The 22,887-nt window shown below is 43.0% G+C and overlaps 1 protein-coding gene across 2 annotated transcripts in view; it reads left to right on the top strand.

The window, feature by feature from the left end:
- DAPK1 (death associated protein kinase 1) overlaps nucleotides 1–21,654 on the top strand; it is a 226,725-nt gene extending 205,071 nt beyond the window's left edge. For both annotated transcript variants that reach the window (XM_077474824.1, XM_077474823.1), the window contains exons 21-26: nucleotides 2,590–2,778; nucleotides 3,373–3,570; nucleotides 7,325–7,463; nucleotides 7,619–7,739; nucleotides 12,626–12,814; nucleotides 18,874–21,654. In XM_077474824.1, coding sequence (XP_077330950.1) covers nucleotides 2,590–2,778; nucleotides 3,373–3,570; nucleotides 7,325–7,463; nucleotides 7,619–7,739; nucleotides 12,626–12,814; nucleotides 18,874–20,106 — 2,069 coding nt within the window. In that variant the 3' untranslated portion in view covers nucleotides 20,107–21,654. The remainder of the gene's footprint in view (nucleotides 1–2,589; nucleotides 2,779–3,372; nucleotides 3,571–7,324; nucleotides 7,464–7,618; nucleotides 7,740–12,625; nucleotides 12,815–18,873) is intronic.
- Nucleotides 21,655–22,887: the final 1,233 nt, after the last annotated feature.

The following is a 22,887-nucleotide window of genomic DNA, read 5'->3' as shown; positions in this document are numbered from 1 at the left end:
CTGATTTTGTCCGTCGGATCTTGTCCGAAACTGTTGCATACACACAGTCGGACAAAGTTGGCGAAAAATCCGATCTTTCAGAATGTGATGACGTAATTTCGTTACGATGAGACTACATTCAGGCTAGTAGCCAATAGCTTTGATGTAGGAATTTGATCTGAGCATGTGTGGCACTTGGTCCGATAAAAATTCTCTACACATGATCGTGTGTCCGATCGGCCCAGTTGGTCGGGAAATATTTCCAACATGTTGGAAAATTGGGTCCGACGGATATTCCGACAGAATCAGTCCGATGCATACCACACACAGTCGGATTATCCGACGACACGGTCCGATAGGACACATTCCGACGGATTCTCCAACCGTGTGTACAAGGGCTTAAAGGCATGCCATGACTTATTTTAGGGAAAGTTTGCATGGGTGCTCAGCCTGTGGCCCATCCAGCTGTTGTGGAGCTACAGTTCCCATCATGCCTCTTCCTTTTGGAGTCATGCTTGGAACTGTCAGCCTTGCAATGCCTCATGGGACTTGTAGTTCCACAACAGCTAGATGGCCACAGATTGAGCACCCATGCTAAAGCTATATACACATCTAAATTCAGGTAAACAAAAACGTCCAGTATAACATTACTGTTTTACGTTGAAAGCATAGTAAAGGTTTACAGCATGCATTGAATGTAGGTCCTAGGTAATCACTTTTATATTGTTTCCATAGTAGAGGTTCTCTCAAGCATTCTTTGTTTTAATGTGTCTTTCTCTTCAAAACCTTAGTACTGAATCATTTGTTATAAAGTAAATATATTAATTTATTCCTGCTTGCTTTTATAGCTCTGCGGTAATGTAATACCTGTTACATTTTATAACCGGAATGAAATTGTAGATAAGAGCTAAAGCAATAAATCATATTACGTTTGTTATGCTTTCCGTGACATCATTTGGCCTTTTCCTATGCATGATAAGGCAGACAACAGAATATTTCTGTTTCCTAAGACAGTCAGTATGGCTTTGTCATTTCCCCCTGAGTTACACCAAGGCAACACTTGCCTTCTCTAAAGGATAAACTGCTTGGGATTGATTTCAGGCCTTGTGATCTGCACACACAGCTCGAAATGCTGTCCAGGTCATTCAATAAGATGGTGCAAAGGGCAAATACATACAAAATGCAGTCATCTCATTAAGATTGAGTGCATTTGGTTCATAGAAATTATTTCTGACACTTACATGCTAGTTACTGAACTTCCATATTGCTGGTTGTCATATTTAAGTGTGCCTGAGGACCAAGATTTTTAGAATGGAAAATTTCACCTTTTTTCAAAATAATGAAAAGGTGAACTAACACCCCCCCAGTCCCTGTTGCACCTTTACCTCTATGGATGATGAACTGTCACTACCTATGAAGCTGGAAAAGCAGTCTGGGGATTTGAAAGCCAGGATGGATCAGAGCGATACGGATTGGTCGTGTGCTGGCACGTGACCGATTTCACCATTTAGAATAACCCTGATCATCCCTAAGGGAGGAAGGGGAAGAAGAGTGTGGCTTTTAAACCCACAGACTGCTGTACTGGCTGCATGGGTAGTGAACGCTAGTCAAACACAGCGGTGAGTGCACTAGGGACTGGGGATAGGGAGGGTGAACGGTGTTTGTTCACCTTTTCATTTCATGTTTTGTGAAGTAAACTTGCACCTTAAATCGTTTTTTGCTGTTGTTATGCCAGCTGAGAGATTTTGCTTCCCTTCCAGTCTAAGACCTAACAGGTAGTGAAAATAATTCTCTCTAATTGGAATTCCCTATTTATACAGTTGTCATCAGAGCATGTTGTCCACATTGGAAGCTTTCTCCTGCCTCTTGTTGGTGACGACCCAGTTTTGGATTTCCCATCATTTACTGTACCAGACACAATGGTCACCAGAAATGCCCCACAGATGAATCTTAGGGACACAGGCAGCAATAAAGATATATATATATATATTTTTTTAACGAAAGCATACACGTTAAATTGCAAAATATTGCTATATGGTATTTCCTTTAAAATTAATGAAATTGAAAGCCTGTAAACAATATTTCTGTGCTTAGGCAGGCTTTCAATAGCTCATATTGTAAGTAGTGGTCATCTAAAACCTCACTTAGAAGAAGGACTCCTGATATGCCCCACTGATTGTTTTTCTAGAGCATTGGGCTACTGTAAGTAGTGATATCATCTTGCATCTGGGCATGCTTCTACCTCTGAGAATCCTGCCTGATTTTTTATTTTTTCCTGGTTAATGAGGCTTTTTAGAGGTGTGTTCTTAATTAAGCGAGCATATCATTCCAATAAGTAAAAATGTTTTTGTTTTTTGCTCTAAACTCGCTCATCTATCAGTGTGTGATACCCACAGCTGCCAGATTTTCTTTAATTTTCAGACCTGTAGTGGAAGAATGAAATGGAGAACCTGATTGGTTTACAATTGACAAGTTCTTCCAGATATTGATAAATCAAGACAATCATCCCTGTGCGATGGTTTATTAATCACAGCATATTACACATTTGTGGCAGACATGTTTTACTAAGGCGCTGGGCAGCATTTTCTAACCATTTTCTTGTGTGCTTAGTTTCAGTGAGCATTTGTGATTTATACCCCGGCTGTGAAAATGTAAGTGTGAGAAGTCGGAGCATGATGTTTGAGCCAGGCCTGACAAAAGGGGTCCTGGAGGTGTTTGTCTCCCCATCCAATCATCCTCACTGTTCTATCGATGACCAGTCCACCAAAGCTATTGACATACAGAATGCCAATCTCAATGGTATGTGCAAGAATCCTTTTTTTTTTTTTTTTTTTTTTTAATCTACAGTAAATTGGTTGATTGTAATTGTTAGCTGACATTTTCATATGAAGGTTGTATAGCAGTCTTGTGCTCCATACATGATATTTTAAAGCCAAGCCATTATAGGTCAGTAGAAGAATATGTCATATTGAGGGAAGTATGGCAGTTGTTAGGTTTATGTTTTAATGGCACAGAAGTATAGATGGTCAACACCAGCCATTTTCATGTGCAGGGTGTAATGTGATGGGCATCCTATATATCTCATGCCAGAGAGGCACAGATGGTCGGTATTTTGGCACTTTCGTGCCAAGAATGTATAGTGATCAGTATACTTTTACTTTTTTCCTGTATGAAGTCAAAATCCTAGCTCACCAGTCTTGTGTAGGAGTTTGTACTATATGTGTTTTATTTTCAGTTATGAATAGCACCAACACATCATGCCTTACATAACTATGCATACAAAAATTATATTTTGAGCCAGCACACACTAACTACCATACATTGTATTTGACTGTGGGTGTGTTTATAGTGCCTTTGCTTAATCCATTCTGCTTTATATTTACTTTTTCATAGGTGTAGGAGATTTCAGTGTCTGGGAGTTTTCTGGAAACCCTACCTACTACTGCAGCTATGACTATTTTGCTGTGAATGACCCAACATCAATTCATATGGTGGTTTTCAGCCTTGAAGAGCCATATGAGATCCAGTTAAATCAGGTTATATTCTGGCTAAATTTCCTGAAGTCACTTATGCCCGTGGAGGAGCCAATAGGTATGTCACTGTGATTTTCTCCCACTTGTTCATTCCCCGACTTAGTTGTGGTATACGGAAAACGCCTCTAACACTGAGAACCGAGCAATCAAACACCTGCGATCGCTTGGTTCACACAACCCTGTGAGCAGAGAGCTGGTGATTGTCATTCACCAGCTCTTTGCTCTGTCCCCCCCCCCCCCAAGCTCACTGGAGTGCTGGGCTGTGGAGGGGGGCAGATGGCTCAGGCTCTCAGCGGCTTGCTGAGAGCCTGAGCCAGGTGCTGCTCCAGGCATGTGGGTAGATCCCAACGCCATTATCGCGATCTTGCCCATGCCTGGACCGACTCTGTGATGTCAGCCGACAGTGGGCTTTCAGTCTGCTGAAAATGGGTCACAGGAGTACAGAACGAACTGCACTCCTGTGATCCACAGGAGAAGTACAGCCAAACGAGCTTTGTTTGTACTTTTCCTTTAAAGTAAAGAGGCACATCTAAGAGAGAGTGATTCCAAGTCCCTCTGCCAAGAAACCAATGCACATACAGGTTGCTAGTCCTCAAAATACAGATAGAAATACAAATCTAAGGTCCGGGTTTATTACAGTACAGGCAGATCGACTATCTATCCCTCTAAATCAACATCTACAAATTGGGAGTCATGATTTGACTCAGTAGAGGATAGCCATGGAGCCCATGTCTTGTGATATATTTCTTCAGGCAATCCCTATGTTTATAGGTCAGTTCTTGCCTTCGTAGATTCAAATAAACTGCAAAAGCAAACCTTTTTTTAACTAAATTTGTCAAGTCATCGAATGTATGGATGTGAATTTCATACAAATGTTCATTTAAAAATCTACTAGTAGTTGACCAGCTTTAGGTTATGCCCTAGAGCAGCAGGACTTTGAAAAACAGAACCTGCTTCACTGCCCAAATATTCAGGTAGTTAATCTGTCTGGAGGCTGTCTTGTCAATATACATGAAAAGCAGCCCTTTCCTGGGAAGATTCCAAACAGTACCCTGTATTATGAACAAGCTGTCTTTTTAGTCATTTTTATGTTCTAAATTCCATATGCCATTATACCAGATGACTTTTTATAATAAATACGGTTTATGACCTTTTTATGTTTTCAAGTAAATATTGCTGTTTTTCCCTCTAGTCACCACATGAGGTCACTAAACAGGAACACTTTAACCACTAATCCTGATTTTCTGCACCATCGGATCACTTTCTCAGCTTATGTTTTCTAAGTGTAATCAAATTCACTGAGCTGGCTTAGCGGGGTAGATCCAATAAACCACTACTTAAGGAGCTGTGTTCTGTTACTTTCCCGGGGAACTATTTCACACTTTAAAATAAAAATGGAGCGTTGCAACATAAATGGGATGCTTTCATTTATTGAGAGAGCTTGTTCGTCGGCATAAGATATTTAAGCAATCATACTGTATTTAAATGGCTTTTAGAGGAAAAGTAATTTATCTTGCACTGCATTTGCTTGATAAAGGTTACATGCCTGTTGTTCAGTTATCTGTTACATGTTTAGAGCTGTCAAAGTGTATGAGCCACTGGTGACAATCCGAGAAATCCTAGAAAGCGTTTTAGCAGCTGAAATTAAAGCAGCTCTTCACCCTAGAAATAAAAAAAAAATGTAAAGGTCAGCATCTACAAATAGTGTACCTACAGATGTTTAATAATTAGACACTTATCTGTCCAGGGATCCAGTGTTATCCTCACCTGAACAAGCTCTTTGGCCATTTTTGGAGCAGGTACCTGTCAAACCCAGATACCTGCACGTGTCCCCACCCAAAAAAAAAGTAGTGCCAAAACAAAGAAGAGGGGGAGAAGGCAGATAAGCGGAATGTCCCATTTTCAGTGAAAAAAGTATAGTTAAAATAGTATTAAACTCTATGTGCATGCACAGCTCAGTGTGCATTTACTGCAATCGCGGTGTGCTGTGGCGCTGTAAATCCTGTGAGCATGTGCGGGAGTCACATCATCACAGCCCAGTCATTCAAGTGGGACCCGGAATGAAGACGAGGTGAATATAGAAGTGCCAGGGGATCCGTGGGATCGATGACAGTGCAGCATTTGAGGGCACATTATGACCGATAAGTCTGTCATAATGTGATAATAAAAAAATAAAAAAAACTTCAGTACCACTTTAAAACCAAAAGTGTTTTTTTTTTGTTTGTTTTTTTCGTTTTGGACAGAGTAGATAGTTATTGGAGCACCTGTCAGCTTTTTATTGCTATATGTTTGGGAGATTTTCAAAATTTGACCTGAAAATAATCCCCACATTTTGAGGTGTCGCCAGAACAGGAATAGAGGGGAAATCTTCCAATGTGGACACTAGTTCTGCTGACCCTGGTGACAACCAGGGATTCCCTCACTTTGGGGGGATTTCCTTTCACTTCCTGTTTTGGCTATGGGACGGGAAGTGAAGGGAAATCTCAATGGAACACAGATAAAAGTTTGCCTTTTAGTTCTGTTTTAAGTTATTAATTTTTCTGGAAAATTAAATTTTTCAGTGCATGTTGGGATGACAAAAACCTGCAGTAGAATGTGCTCTTTTCTATTTACAGTTTGTCATTAACTGCAATAAAAAAAACTATTTACTAATACCCCTACAGCAGGGGTGCCCAACCTTTTGAAGAGCGAGGGCCACTTAAGCGACTTGGTAATCGGTCGCGGGCCACAATGAGCAGAGCGGGTGGATGGCATGTCTGTGTCCGCTCTGCATTTGCAGAGCGGACACGGATGCAACCAACAATACTTTTTAGCGGATCGTATTGGAGGTAGAACACAAGTCAGTTTATGTCTGCCACTACTTAGAGGGTCCAATTGGTCGGACTGACCGCGTGAAAAGGGTCCAAGGCTGCTTTCACACTGATGGGCTGTGGTTTACCCTCACCACGTGTGCAATGCAGTGTACTTTTGGCTTTCTTGCAGTTTGAAATATACTTCTTTTATATTCTGCAGGTTTGGTGCACTTTCAGAAAGCTCACCAAACTCGCAGGTAATAATAGAAGTCTATGGCTCAGTGCAGGTAACCCGCAGGTAAACTGCTCTGCACCTTCAGATTTGAAAGCAGCCCAGTAACCACTGCAGAACAGATATGCCCATTTATACACTACGATTTTAGTAATAAACTGACCTTTAATAACAGTATTCTTTAAATTCTATTCTATCCCAGAGCAGGAGGTTTGCGGGCCACATCAGAGGGCTCCGCGGGCCACTGGTTGTGCACCCTTGCCCTACAGTATCCAGAGGTCAAATCTGGATTTCCATCACTGTAACCTATAGGTACCAGCAAGCCATCTTTGTTGGCTCAGCTTTTCTAAACATAATGGTTTCTTATGTTGCTGTTTCTAACATAGCTTTGAAAATTGAGGGGATCCCCAATTGCTCTTTTATTTTCCATTACTGATAGAAAAAAACGCATAAAATAATATCTGTGCAGGGGAAAGCCACTTCTTTGTGTAATGATAAATGCAGCCTTGTCAGAGATGTGTATTTACCACTGGACTGTTGATAATGGTAGATCGTTCATAGAAAGCCCAGAAAAGATTGTTGGAGTATTGTTCAATTTGTCTTTTTTTTTTTGTGAGAATAAGGCAAGTGCTGAAGTGAACGGCATTGTAAAGATGACATTTATGCGTATCCATGTCCTTGAGATAGGTATTTGCATTGTGATCAGCACAATGCAGAAATACTGACTTCTATTCTCATACCTGTGGTGTGTATAGGCTGATGGTTGTTTTCTGTTGCTATCATGACAGCTTATGGAGGGAAGCTGAAGAATCTGTTGCGAGTGGTGTTGGTTGCCACCCACGCAGACATTGTCAACCTCCCACGTCCAGCAGGTGGAGAATTTGGATATGACAAAGAGATATCGCTGCTGAAAGAAGTTAGAAACAGGTAATTATAGAGATTATATAAAATGCCTATGCTGCAGACAATTATGCTCTTTTTCTAATTGTTAAACATTTTGGAAAGTACAGATTTTGCACTTCCTCCAAAATGTTCTTTTGAAAATGGCTACAAGAATTTATTTTTTTCATCTGAATTCCTAGGTTTGGCAATGACCTCCAGATTTCTGACAAGCTGTTTGTGTTGGATGGTGGGGCATCTGGCTCCAAGGACATGAAGCTTATGCGAAATCACCTACAGGAACTGAGAAGCCAGATGATTTCTGTAAGTCCTTAGCTGTAAAGTGAAATGTTTTGCTGCAGCACTGATTTCATAAGGGAAAATAGGAGATCTAACCTCTGTAAGAATACCTAGTTTGTTTTTGGCACTAGTGAATCCAAAAGATGACTTATTAATGTGTGCTTTGGTATATCCTGTTTCCTGCGTTCTCCATGCCTGTAGCAAAGAGAATAATGTATTTGCCAGTCAGCCTGTTCAGAATCTGTCACGTTTCAGAAGAGGCAAGACACTGTATACCATGTACCAGGTGCAAGTTCATAGGATTTAGCGTCTTCCTCGGGGTCGGATCTCTAAAAAATGCATCCACTGATCCATGAAACCAGTCCAATGGGGGCAATTGATGTAAGGGAGCACTCTGATGCAGACCGTTTATGTAAGGAGGCAATCCATGTAAAGGGGCACAGTGATGGGAATACCTGATGTAAAGGGGCACTCTGAATCAGGCACCACATTTAAGGGGGCATTTTTATGTGGTAACTGATATATAAGGGGGCACTCTGGTGGGGACCCTGATAGAAGGGGCACTCTGGTGGAGACCCTGATGGAAGGGGGCATTTTGGTGGGGAAACTGATGTAAGCGGCACTCTGGTGTGAAACCCTGATGTAAGAGGGCACTCTGGTGGGAAACCCTGATGTAAGGGTGCACTCTGGTGGGGACCCTGATGTAAAAGACACTGATGAGTACCCCAGATATAAAGGGAGACTCTGAAATGGACAACTGATATAATGGGGCACATGTCCTTTTTTAATCACTCTAATCTAATGATAGTGTAACAAATACGAGTTTGCTAGGTCATTACACTGTATGACACTGTCAGTGACTCACACACAGTGTTGACATTGTGTCCCAGAGATTAAGGAGTTGCTTCAGAGCAAGAAGATGTTAAAACTTGCAGTGCATTTAGCACATATGGGGATGAGGAAGGGAATGAGACTGGTGGAATTCATGTTTTATTTACAGTGCCTCATTTCTTCCACATTTTGTTATGTTACAGCCTTATTCCAAAATGGATTAAATTAATTTTCCTTAAAGTTCTGCAAACAATACCCCATAGTGGCAACATGAAAGAAGTTTGTTTGAAATCTTTGCAAATTTATTCAAAATAAAAAATGAAAAAAAATCACATGACACTCAAAATTGAATTTAGGTGCGTCCTTTTTATACTGAATCCTACTGAATCTACTGAATCACTCATCCTTGAGCTCTTTCTACAACTTTATTCGAGTCCACCTGTGGTTAATTCAGTTAATTGGACATGATTTGGAAAGGAACACACCTTTCTATATAAGGTCCCACAGTCAACAATGCATGTCAGAGCAAAAACCAATCCATGGAGTCCAAGGAATTGTGTGTAGACCTCCGAGACAGGATTATATCGAGGCACAGATCTGGGGGAAGGGTACAGAAAAATGTCTGCAGCATTGAAGGTCTCAATGAGCACAGTGGCCTCCATCCATAAATTAAAGAAGTTTGGAACCACCAGGACTCTTCCTAGAGCGGGCGGTCTGGCCAAATTGAGTGATCAAGGTTGAAGGGCCTTAGGGAGGTGACCAAGAACCCAATGGCCACTCTGACAGAGCTTCAGCGTTTCTCTGCGGAGAGAGGAGAACCTTTCAGAAGAACAACCATCTCTGCAGCACTCCATCAATCAGGCCTGTATGGTAGAGTGGCCAGACGGAATCCACTCTTCAGTAAAAGGCACATGACGGCCCACCTAGAGTTTGCCAAAAGGCACCTGAAGGAGACTCAGACCATGAAAAACAAAAAATTTCTGGTTTGATGAAACAAAGATTGAACTCTTTGCCCTGAATGGCAAAGTCTGGAGGAAACCAGGCACCGCTCATCACCTGGCCAATATCCTCCCTATAGTGAAGCATGGTGGTGGCAGCATCATGCTGTGGGGATGTTTTTCAGCAGCAGGAACTGAAAGACTAGTCGGGATCGAGGGAAAGATGAATGCAGCAATTTAGAGACATCCTTGATAAAAAAAAAAAAAAAAAAAAACCTTCTCCAGAGCACTGTGGACCTCACTGGGGCGAAGGTTCATCTTCCAACAGGACAATGACCTTAAACACACAGCCAAGATAACAAAGGAGTGGCTATGGGACAACTCTGTGAATGTCCTTAAGTGGCCCAGCTAGAGTCCACATTTGAACCTGATTGAACATCTCAGGAGAGATCTGTCTGTGCACTGACGCTCTCGATCCAACCCAATGAAGCTTGAGAGGCCCTGCAAAGAAGAATGGGAGAAACTGTCCAAAAATAGGTGCGCCAAGCTTGTAGCCTCATGCTCAAAAATATTTGAGGCTGTAATTGGTGCCAAAGGTTCTTCAACAAAGTATTAAGCAAAGGCTGTGAATATTTATGCACATGGGATTTTTTTTGTTTTTTATTTTTAATAAATTTACAAAAATTTCAAACAAGCTTCTTTCATGTTATTTGTGATGGGGTATTATTTGTAGAATTTCTACAGAAAATAAAGAATTGAATCCATTTTGGAAAAAGTGAAGCACTGTGAATACTTTCCTGATGCCCTGTTTATATGCACGCGTGTCCAAGATGAGCAATAGTGTATATGCCGTTTAGTAAATTTGTTGCTGTGATGTTACTCATGTGCTTCTTGCACCCTCTGCTGGCCACATTGCTCAATTACTGATATATATTTCGTTTTTTAACTTGCCTAGCACATTTTGTAGATTGTGCTTGTTTTTATTTTTTACTGGAAGACTGATCTATTGTCCAGTGAGGGGCAAAAGCCAGAGTTGATTTAAGGTGAAACTATTGACATAAATAATGCAGTCTGTCAATAGCATTTGATTTTCTCAGCCAGTCCTCACCATAAAAGTTCTGTTGCTTTTTAAACCAGCCAGTAGATTTGCTATTTGTCCCAACTTTTCCAATAGAAAAAAGCTGTTACTTCTACAGTTAAGTTGCACAGCAGCGTTATTGTCAAGTGGGACAGAGTACTAACTAAGGAATTACCGTATATTTATTGGCATGTAATGCGCACCTTAACTTTAAGAGGGAAGTTTCAGGGGAAAAAAATTAAATTTTAAATAAAGAATTTATGCCCATCAATGCAGCCTTATTAGTGCCCGTCAATGTAGCCTGATACATGCCTATCATTGCAGTCTGTTTAGTGCCCTTCTGCAGCCTCTAACATGCCCATCATTGCAGCCTGCTTAGTGTCCATCTGCAGACTTGCCTTTGCCGATCATTGCAGCCTTGCCAGTGCTGGAGTGGTCCAATGCCGGGCCAGGGGGGCGGGAATGTGTGTGACTGAACGTTGAATACACAGGAGGTCGCGGCTGTGTGTAATCCAGTGGCTCTCATTCCACTCCGAGGCAGCAGGAATCGGCGTATAACACACACACACGATTTCCCCCTGATTTTCAGAGGGAAAAAGTGTGTGTTGTATGCATATAAATATGGTCATTTAGAGACAAACAAATGAAAGCTTCATTCCAGCTGATACTTTTTAAGTAGTTGCAACAATATTCTTTTCTTTCAGAAATGGGTTAAAACTGTGAGTGTAAATTGACTGTTGTAAGGTTATATGGCTTATCCCTACCCATCTAGCTGCTTTTTTGCAGGCTTTTACAGGATTGCTCACTGCTATCTGCTGTCACTTGTAAACTAAGAAGCCCAGCTTCTGTTTTAGCAAGTGACAGTACACCTCTCCACAGCCTGGATCCTCTATCTGCCCCTAAGGGCACGGCAGGGCAAGTGTTCCTGGGAGCAGAGTGTTTATGGGAGGGGGGCAGAGCATGGTGCTGTGCTGCGATGCAGCCTGGTCCCTGGATGCCACTGCAGCCTTCATGATCTTAGTGGCCAATGGCTGGAGAGGCAGAGCTGAAAATAAATGGGCACAGTGTGGGGGACACATCAGCCATAAAGATGTGGCCATTAGAGGTACTAGAGAGAGGCTGGCTGCTGACAGCTGTTTTTTTGTGGGTGAGGAAAGGGGTGCAAAGGTGAGGGCTGTGGCGGTGCAGAGATTAGAGCTGAGAAGGGGGTGCAAAGAGATGTGGATAAGGGATGTAGAGGTTCTTACCTTTGCATCCCCCATTCATATCTTACTTCTGCACCTCCTTCTAAGCTCTGATCTCTGCACCCCCACAAATGTGGATGACAGCTTACCAGATATATGAGCTTTTAAAAGGTGACAGATCTCACCCGGATTAATGGCTCCAGCCTTCCTTCTCTCACATCTGATTACGCCTTGAGCCTCTCTTCTTGTCTGAATTTATTTGGTCACTGGATTGATTCTCATTAAAAATGCCTCAGTGGCACATACCCAGGGGAGAAGCAAGGAAAACACATTGTGAATTACAGTCAGATAAACTTTATTAATAATACCAAGCGGGTACTCACAAAGCATTAAAACATCAAGAACATATCGCACATACCGCCGGTTCTCAGAGCAAGCTCTCTACGTACATTTCGTCCGACTGGGAGTCTTCTAGGGGCAACTGCAACTCTGTGACATCATCATGCCCACTTGGAGAATTAGTGGCTTGGGCAATATGCTCTTGATGGGAAAGACAGCTTCATATAACCACATACAGCCATACATGACTATGGGTAGAAGTACTCTGCAGGTGTCTCTCCTGGGTGTGCAATTACACCTGCAATTTACGCCGGATGCCTCAAACATTACAATTTCATGAGGCCACTGTCATATTAATACTATTATTTTAAAGTAGTTTCAGTTCTGTTGTATAACATAATAAAATTTCAGTTTGCAGTATGCAGAGTTTTGCCCATTTGTACAGTAGTTCATACTAAATCTGTGCCTACTCACACGGCAGTGGAAAAGTTCTTCTGGATAGTTTTTTATCTAAACGTCCTTCTTTTTTTTTTTTTGTAGGATTGCCCTCCAATGACACCATTATGTGAGAAGGTTCTCTCAACTCTTCCACCCTGGAGAAAGCAGAATGGACCCAACCAGCTGCTTTCATTCCAACAATTTGTTTATGACGTTCAAGAACAGTTAAATCCACTGGCAACTGAAGATGATGTCCGGAATCTAGCCCAGCAGCTGCACAGCATGGGAGAGGTGAGTTGTTTCTCCTCCCAAATGACAGATAATTAGTATTGCATACCTAGCAGTAGAACAATATGTGTGCGCAAACCTCTCTTTATCCTACATCGTGGGACACAGAGCCATAGTATTAACTTTATGGTTATATAGGCACCTTCAGGTGATACACTGGTATACCTTATACAGGAAGTTCACACCCCTATTTAACCCCTCCTCCTACCAGGAGTACCTCAGTTTTTTCACCGGTGTTTAAGGTGTTGGTCACGAGTGAAGATGTGCTCTGAAGAGCTCCAGCAGGGATCCTTGCTGGATTTAAATAGCCTTTTGTCATGGTTATGCAATAGAGTACCTGTCTCCATGTGTTCATCTCTATAGACCAGCCGACCCTCACCTGACTGCCTTTGTAATCCATCTTCTGGCATGGCTCCACCCTAGCTCCTATCAGACAACTCTATATTAACCTGTGCACTGCAGGCCAACCCTGCTGATCAACCTTTGTGTGTTAGCTTCCTGCTACCTGCCCTGTGCTCTGCTGTTATTCCGTTACCGACTTTGGCGTCTCCTTGACTATCCCTGTTTGCCTGTGATCCTGACCTTTTGGCGTGTCCCTGACTATTCCTGTCTGCTTGTGGCCCCGACCTTGGCTTTGTCCCTCACCATCCCTATCCTCCTGTTGCCTACTGTGGGTGTGAGCTGGGGGTCGCGACCTGGAGCCAGTTGCAGCCAAGTCCATCCTCACCACTAGAGGCTCTGGTGAACACCTGCTGGCTCTTAGACTCCGCGCCCAAGGGAATCTTGCGCTCTTACCCCGGTGGGATCCATCTTGGTGTTCTGGCGTCCCTGCCTTCCTATCTCCTTGACCCACAACCTTGCGGTGCACTCCTAATCCCTACGGTGTGCATCTGTCACCTTGCCTTAAGGTGACCTGACACCTCCATAGACGGATCCATCCAAAGTGCCACTGAGGCCAAAGTGGATGGTACCCGGGCTTCGTATACAAAGCACAAGGTTTTGCCAGTAATGCCTCTCTTTGCAGGGCTAGACCCCCGGGGCCCCGGGCTTTGGTCATGCTACATTACCTAAAAGCTTTTCCTGGTAGGGCACTTTTACATGTCCAAGGGAGTGGAACCCCCGATAAAAAGGGACCCGGTGCTTGAAGGTTTGCTAAATGCAGCCCGCCGTGATGGGTTAAGGTTGGATTGACTGTTAATTCAGCAAATACTGCCGCGGGGATAAGGTAAGGGAAGAAACTTAGGCACTAAAAAGTCCACCTATGATTTCTTCTTTAAAGGGAAAAAATATTGTCATGTCTTAAATCTCCACTAGAGGGAGTATATGCACATACCTTAATCTGTTGTCTTTTCATTGTAAGCTCAGTGTCTGTGTGTGTGGCTGCAGCAGCTTGCACAGGGGGATTACGCTCAAGGTAAGAGACCTGCCGATGCTTTTTTTCTCCCCTCTGAAGGGATCAGAGGGTAAGGGAAACATCAGTGGTATACCTCCCTTGTAATGCCCCCCCTCCCACCACGGGGGGGAGTGCGGAGGTCCTGAAATTTGCTCCAACAATTGTTTTCTCTGCTTGCTGGTGTTGTGGGCTCTGCCTCAATCTCCCAAACCTGTCTTTTCCTCCACCCTGCAGGGCCTGGAAGGAAGATTAGCTGCTTTAATCGCATCCTCCATTCAAATGCATAGGAAGCGTGCTAGATCCCTCTCCCCCACCTTAGACCCTTTGCAAGGGGAACAGTGGGTACAGGATGAGGTGTTACCCTCAGGCGATCAAGAGGAAAGACAAACCGATGACTCCTCTACGGAGGAAACAACGGTAGATGAAGCCTTTTCAGCCTCACAATCTGAGAAGTTGCTGATACAATCTCTTACGGATATGGTTAGTTCTACTTTCATGCTCCCGCTAACGGAGTCTGCTGAAAGCTCGGTTTCTTCCTTGGGTTTCTTAAATCCTTCAAAGTCTTTTGCGTGCATCTCCTGTCCATGCATTACTAGAACAGCTTATTTATGCTGAATGGGATCACCCGGATAAGCATTTTCTTCCTCCAAAGAGATTTTCAGTTCTCTATCCCATGGAGGAGAAATTTACCAAAAAATGGAAGGTACCAGCAGTTGACGCTGCGATTTCTAGTGTGAATAAAAGTCTAACTTGTCCAGTAGACAATGCACAAATGCTTAAGGATCCAATAGATAAAAGGTTACTCAGCCTGTAGTCCTGCAATTGGCGTCTATCAATCCCCAAAGGACCAATTTAGACAGGCCCTTAAAGAGGTTCCTGTACAACAAGCCCGGGATTTGGCCGAACTACCAAAGGCATTATGCTTTGCCATAGATACCATTAAAGATGCTATTCATCAGGGTCCCCCCCTTACACTTATGCTAGTACACATGCGTAGAATCCTGTGGTTAAAAAATTGGTCAGCCAAAGCACCATGTAAAAAGCTTCTGACTGGGTTCCCTTTTTCATGGGGATCCGCTATTTGGGGACAATTTCAAACAATTTCTAGTGGGAAAAGTACTCTTTTGCCAGGCAAAAGAAAGTATAAACGCCCTTCGTTTAAAATGGCTCTTTCTCCTGCGCCAGGGGCTTCTGCCTCTAGGCAGTGGGGATGGCCTCCGCCATCAGACTCTAGAGGAAAATCTCAGGGTCAGACCCAGGCTCAAAAAGTCCTGGGGCCAGAAACCTGCAAACCAGAATCCTAAAGCCTCATTATGAAGAGGCGGGCCCCTCTCGCCAGAGTGGGGAGAAGACTTCTACAGTTTTCAGAAGTCTGGCAAGAGGAAATTCGGGACAAATGAGTCATCTCCACGGTAACTCTGGTGTACAAGCTGGAATTTCGGAACTTTCCATAGTCTCGTTTCCGGAGGTCAAACTTTCCCAAAGAACCAGGGAAAAGGCAGTCTCTGTTTCAGGCACTAGACCGATTAATGGCTCAGGGGATGATCATACAGATCCCCACAGTAGAGCAAGGTTTGGGGTTTTATTCAAACCTCTTCACAGTACCAAAACCGAATGGAGATGTCAGGCTCATTCTAGATCTAAAGAATCTAAATCGGTTTCTGGAGATCCGCTCCTTTCGCATGGAGTCGATCAGGTCAGTGGTTTCTATCCTACGAGGAGAACTTCTGGCATCTATCGACATCAGGAATGCATATCTGCATGTTCCTATATTTTCCTCTCACCAAAGGTTTCTGCGGTTTCAGGTAGAACAGCAGCATTTCCAGTTTGTAGCCTTGCCCTTTGGGCTAGCTACAGTACCCCGGGTGTTTACAAAAGTCCTGGCTCCACCTCTAGCCAGGTTAAGGCCACAGGGCATAACAGTCTTGGCGTACTTAGCCGATCTATTGCTAATAGACCAGTCGGTGGCTCGCTTGGAGCAAAGCGTGCACATTACAACCAGTTACCTGGAAAGTTTGGGTTGGATTCTCAACCTAGAGGAATCTTCCTTAAAACTGATAAAAAGGCTGGAGTACCTGGGTCTGATCATAGACACAGCCAAGAAAAAGGTGTTCTTGCCGCAGGCAAAAATCAACTCCATAAGAGCTGGTGCAGATGGTCAGGTCAAAAGGTGATCCCTCCATTCGAATTTGCATGAGGTTGCTAGGAAAGATGATGCTTCGTTCAAAGCAGTTTCCTATGCCCAGTTCTATCTGAGACTGTTGCAAAACAGTATCCTGTCTGCTTGGAACAAAACATGTGAAGCTTTAGACTTGCCAATGCGGCTGTCCCCAAGGGTGTCCCAAAGCCTCAGTTGGTGGTTACTAACCCAGAATCTGCCGAAAAGGAAAATCCTTCAGACCTGTTATCTGGAAAGTGGTAACGACAGATGCCAGCCTTTCAGGCTGGGGAGCAGTACTAGAGAAGACAACTGTCCAGGGACAGTGGTCAAGAGCCGAAAGAACCTTGCCCATCAATATCCTAGAGATTCGGGCAGTGCATCTGGCTCTGAAGACCTGGACATCCAGATTGTCCTGTCAGGATTCAATCCTACAATGCCACAGCCTTGGCCTATATCAATCACCAAGGGGGCACCAAGAGTCTCAGCGCAGAGAGAGGTGAACCATATTCTAACTTCGGCAGAAAGGAATGTTCCGTGCCTATCGGCAATCTTCATTCCGGGAGTAGAGAATTGTCAGGCGAACTGCCTGAGCCGCCAGCAGTTATTCCCGGGGGAATGATGTCTTCACCCCGACAGTTTTTGGGCTGCCAAAAATGGGGGACTCCGGACGTAGATCTTCTAGCATACAGATTCAACATCCAAGTTAGTCAACTTTGTGTCCAGGACAAGGGATCCACTCTCATGCGAAACAGGTGCGTTGGTGACCCCGTAGGATCAGTTCTCACTGATCTATGCATTTCCCCCTATTCAGTTGCTGCCTCAACTTCTTTGCAGGATCAAGCTGGAAAGAAAGCTGGTCATTCTGGTAGCACCAGCATGGCCCAGAAGGTCATGGTATGCAGAAATCATAAAGATGGCAGTGGAGGGTCCATAGTCCCTTTCACTAAGGCCAGACCTACTCTCACAGGGGCCAATATTCCATCCTACCTTACGAAAGCTAAATTTATCGGCTTGGCTATTGAAACCCGCATTCTGAAGAAACGTGGACTTTCCGGGTCAGTTATCTCTACCTTGAGTAATGCAAGGAAGCCAGCTTCCAGAACTATATATTATAGAGTCTGGAGGGCTTATGTTTCCTGGTGTGAATCCAAGGGTCGGCACCCTTGGAGGTATATCATAGGCAGAATTCTTGCCTTTCTACAATTAGGGGTAGTGATGAAGTTGGCCTTGAGTAGTATTAAAGGCCAAGTCTCAGCTTTATCGGTCTTATTTCAAAGAACGCTTGCTACACATTCTTTAGTCTGAAGTTTTATGCAAGGGGTGATGCGGCTTAAGCCGACAGTCAAACCTCCTTTGAACCCTTGGGACTTGAACTTAGTTTTGTCAGTGTTACAAAAACAGCCATTTTAACCGATGCAACGTATTCCCTTAGTCCTTCTGACAAGGAAGTTGGTATTTTTGGTTGCTATATCCTCAGCAAGCAGGGTTTCAGAATTGGATGCTTTTTCTTGTAAAGAGCCATATTTGATTATTCATGAGGACAGAGTGGTGTTGCGCCCTCGTACAGGTTTTTTTTTTTTTTACCAAAAGTGGTCTCAGGTTTCCACCTGAACCAAGACATTATCATGCCATCGTTTTTGCCAAAACCATGTTCCAGGGAAGAAATTCATTACATTGTCTTGATGTGGTGAGCAGACAAAGTCTATTTAAAGGCGACTGCTCAGATTCGGAAGACTGATGTCTTATTTATTCTGCCAGAGGATCCTAAGAAAGGACAGGCAGCGTTGAAATCCACTGTTGCTAAGTGGATTCGGCAAGTTATAATTCAGACTTATAATTTAAGGGGTAAGATTGCCCCTTTTCAAGTCTAAGCACACTTTACCAGGTCGGTTAGTGCTTCTTGGGTAGTGCCTCACCAGGCCTCCATGGTTCAGATCTGTAAGGCCGCAACTTGGTCTTCAGTACATACATTCACCAAGTTTTATCAAGTGAATGTAAGGAGGTATAAGGATATTACCTTTGGGCGCAGTGTGCTGCAGGCAGCAGTATAGGTCCTCAAGTCTGGGGCTCCCTCCCCTCAAATAGCATTGCTATGGGACGTCCCATTGGGTTAATACTATGGCTCTGTATCCCATGATGTACGATAAAGAAAATAGGATTTTTATAACAGCTTACCTGTGAGATCCTTTTCTTGGAGTACATCTTGGGACACAGAGGTCCCTCCCCTCTTTTTGGGGTTTAAGTATATTGCTTTGCTACAAAAACTGAGGTACTCCTGGTAGGAGGAGGGGTTATATAGGGGAGTGAACTTCCTGTATTGGATATACCAGTGTCCATCACCAGAAGGTGCCTATATACCCATTAAGTTAATACTATGGCTCTGTGTCCCATGATGTACTCCAAGAAAAGGATTTTACAGGTAAGCTGTTATAAAAATCCTGTGTATGTACATAGGTGTAATTTAAGACCTAAATAATGAATTACTAATTAATATTTGTTTTTACACAGATAAACATCATGCAAAGTGATACTGTCCAAGATGTTGTGCTTTTAGACCCAAGATGGCTGTGTTCCAATGTTCTTGGGAAGCTGCTGTCTGTGGAGAACCCAAAAGCCCTTCACCACTATAGAGGAAGGTATACCATGGAGGATATCCAACGCCTGGTTTCAGACAGTGACGTGGATGAACTTATACAGATTTTGGATGCTATGGACATTTGTGCGCGAGACTTAAGCAGTGGGACCATGGTAGATATCCCTGCCCTTATAAAAACAGATAGCCTGCACAGGTCGTGGACTGATGAAGAAGAGGACATCTTAATATATGGAGGTGTTAGAATTGTTCCTGTGGAACACCTTACTCCTTTCCCCTGTGGGATTTTCCATAAAGTCCAAGTCAACCTCTGCAGGTGGATACACCAGCAGAGCACCGAAGGTGATGCCGACATACGTCTGTGGGTAAACGGGTGTAAATTGGCAAACAGAGGGGCTGAAGTTTTGGTGTTGCTGGTCAACAACGGTCAGGGAATTGAAGTGCATGTGCGAGGACTAGAAACTGAGAAGATAAAGTGTTGTTTACTCCAAGAATCTATTTGCAGTATCATTGATAACTTATTTGCAGCAACCTTGCCAGGGCTTTTAACTGTAAAACATTACTTAAGCCCGCAGCAACTAAGAGAACACCATGAGCCAGTAATGGTTTACCAGCCAAGAGACTTTTTCCGAGCCCAGGCCCAAAAGGAGACTTCACTGGCAAACACAATGGCTGGATACAAAGAAAGTTTTAGCAGCATATTGTGCTTCGGATGCCTGGAGATTTACTCTCAAGGAAGCCTAGGCATGGACCATCATGTGTCGGATCTAAACATTCTTGTAAGGAGGAAACTCAGTCGATTTCTTGATGCGCCAGATCCTATGGGCAAGGACTGGTGTCTTCTAGCCATGAATTTGGGCCTTCCAGAGTTAGTTGCCAAATATAATGCCAGCAGTGCGACACATAAAGATTTTACAGAGAGTCCCGTCTGTGCTCTTTTACAAGAATGGACCAATGCTCCCGATAGCACTGTAGCGATATTAATGTCAAAACTGAGAGAGCTGGGGCGGCGGGATGCTGCAGATTTTCTCTTGAAATCATCCTCCGTGTTTAGAGTGAATTTGGATGTGCATGGACAGGAAGCCTATGCCGCTAGCTGTAACAGTGGCACCTCTTACAATTCAATTAGTTCAGTAGTGTCACGATGACTGGCTGTTTAATTATGAACTCATCTCTACTCTACTCTACTCTACTGTGCTACTGGTGTAACACATTTAGTTCTTATAATGCTGTATTACAAGGGTATGAGTTTTAAGTCATTAATTTATAAGCATTCCGTTGATGAATGTTACATGCCCTATAAACCTTGTACTTGGTGATCTTTCTACTTTTAATAAGAATTGTTGCCTTTTATCATAGATTTTTAAAGGCCTATACTTGGAATTTTTTTCAGTCCTGACTTCTATAGAATGTGCTGCTAAATACTGCCACCTAGATGGATAAAAGCTGTTCCTTTTTATTTTAAAGATTGTTATTTTTTATCACGTTAATGATGGAGGGTGCACAGTTATTCATTTATACAAGGCTTACACTTTCCATCGCTATAATTTGCTGATGTATTTCAGAGAATATACCCAAAGTGTGGTATTCTGCTGTCTTATTCGATCTAAAGGTGTTCTGTGAATTGTTAGAAAAAGTAATCACAGTAATGTGAGTGCCTTGCTGGAGAGGGTCCAGGAACATTATATTTGGGTTCTGGGCCTTGGAATGACGCCATGCAGGTTGCAGGGTGATGGTGTTTTTACTCGGCACCCTTCACAACTCCACCTATGCTTAATAATGGGTATACACTTGCTATTCCTGGTTACAGGGAGCCTTATGATGACCTTGGCCAAGAAAGGGGATTTTTAAATCCACGCTCTGAGCTCAGGAGCAGCTAGATGAAACCTCTGATTCCCTGCCATAGGTGCAGAAGGTGCAGTGGCCCAAGAATAGTTGCCACCAATGCAACTCTGTTAGTTTTGCCTGTTTTAGGGTGTAGGTAAATAGTGCCCTAAGGTTTGCTTTGCATCATGCTGTCTACCTCTTCATGACTGTCTGCATGATAATCATAAGAAACCTACTTTTAGTTTAAAACACACACACCGTACTGATGTAGAACATTTTTACTTTTCCAGTGCAGTCTACAATGTGACTGCGTGGCTCAGGTACACTAATGATTTTATCGTTTCTAAACATCTCTGAACTCGCATGTCTAAGTATTAGAGGCTTTGTCCATTTGGCAAATTCAGTGATTGATAGATGTTCAGCAAAGCTTTATTTTGTTGTTTGCTGTAAGGTCATTGGAATTATGGGCATTTCCGAAACGATGTGAAATCTCCCTAATGTCATCTCAGGTATAGGTTCTTACAGTCACTCCATTCGTTATGTAAGACTTGTATCAAACAAACACCCACTGCAATATTTTTTTCTTTTAGGTACATCAGGCACCTTTTTTTATTATCAACAAGGGCGTGTTCATAGATTTCCTGTACTTGAAACAAACAAGGATTTTATTGCTAGGATTTTAACTTGCTGCCAATACTTAGTGGGAATCTGTTTCATTTGTGTGCTTCCTCTTGAAGATGCATGCGATGAAATGTGTATATACAGGAATGACATTTCCATTTTTAATCTTTTGGTTTGTAGAACAATTTTAAAACTTGTTTTTATATATGTACATATCTATGAATAAACATGTTGCCTGTTGAAAATAATTTTCATTTGTTGAATGAATGCTTGTAGCCCAAATATTTTCATTATGTGCGAATAGATATTAGGTGTATATCTGTACTGAAGGCAAGAAGGGTGTCTAAAAAAACTAAGCAAAAACTGGTTTTCTAAAAGAAATTATTGGGGATGTACCAATACCAGTTTATTTGAGACTGAGTACCGATACTTTTTCTGAAGTACCGATACCTATTTTTAGTGTCCTGTGTTTGTTTTTTTGTTGTTTTTTAAGAGTAAGTCCGGGTTCACATATGTGTAGGGCCGGTTTTAGCGCGATTTGTAAAAAGAGTCTGGTGCGATTTTTGTTCATCAGTTCGGGTACAACTTTTTAAATTGTATGACACTGGAATCCGCACCTTTTACCTGGACTGAAAATCCTACCCTGACTATTTTTAAACTTGCACTGTGGCCAGCCCGCACATATGTGAACCGCCTCCATAGAAAACTGGCTTGGTTCACATGTCATACGATTCAGATGCGGTACAAAACACATCCAATATGCATATATGTGACCAGGTCCACCGTTATTGGTTTTATTATTGGAGCATTTGCACAAATACAAGTACTCGTTCAAATGCTTAGTATCAGCACTGATATCGGTGCAACACTAGAAATGTTATCGAGCATATATAGAGAATCTCACAGCCTCATTGAGCTTCTGTTCACATCCCACGGGTGCAGTGGAGCATGCATATTTTTTTTGGGCAATTGCAGGTGTCGCGTTTTAGGGAAGTCCATAGTGCCTGACCCATTTTAAAGTTTGTGCAGCGTTGGCAAGATGTGTGGGGGCTCAATTAAGAAATAATAGAACTGCTACATGCCTGGAAAAGGGCGGCACATTTATGTGCTTTGGGGAAAGCGTGCAATTTTGCACTCGAACACAAATCCATAAACACAATGTGAAAACATTCAGACATATTTAGTATTATTGGCTAGAGTTTACCTGTTCCCCCAAAATAGAAATCTATACTCAGGCTAGGTTCACATCTGTGCAGCTCTGCGGGCCATGTTTGGTGTGGGCACAGCAGCCCATTCATTTAAGTGGGCTGCTGTGCCTCCTAAAATGTAGAGAAAAGGACTCTGCAGCATTTCAGGCATTGCAGCCCACACAAGAACCACAAGTGCAGTGCGGTTCCCAGTGCAGGTGTGGTTGCCAGTGTGTGCAGTGTGCCATTAGCATTAGCACACTGCTCCTGTGTTTTTCTGTGCGGATGATTGTG

This window comes from Lithobates pipiens, unplaced genomic scaffold (assembly GCF_037356315.1).
Source record: "Lithobates pipiens isolate NorthernLeopardFrog02 unplaced genomic scaffold, aLitPip1_a1.2 Scaffold_13, whole genome shotgun sequence".
NCBI classification, from domain to species: Eukaryota; Metazoa; Chordata; class Amphibia; order Anura; family Ranidae; genus Lithobates; species Lithobates pipiens.
Note: the sequence above shows the minus strand (reverse complement) of the source record. Positions and strands in the feature narration are given on the sequence as shown.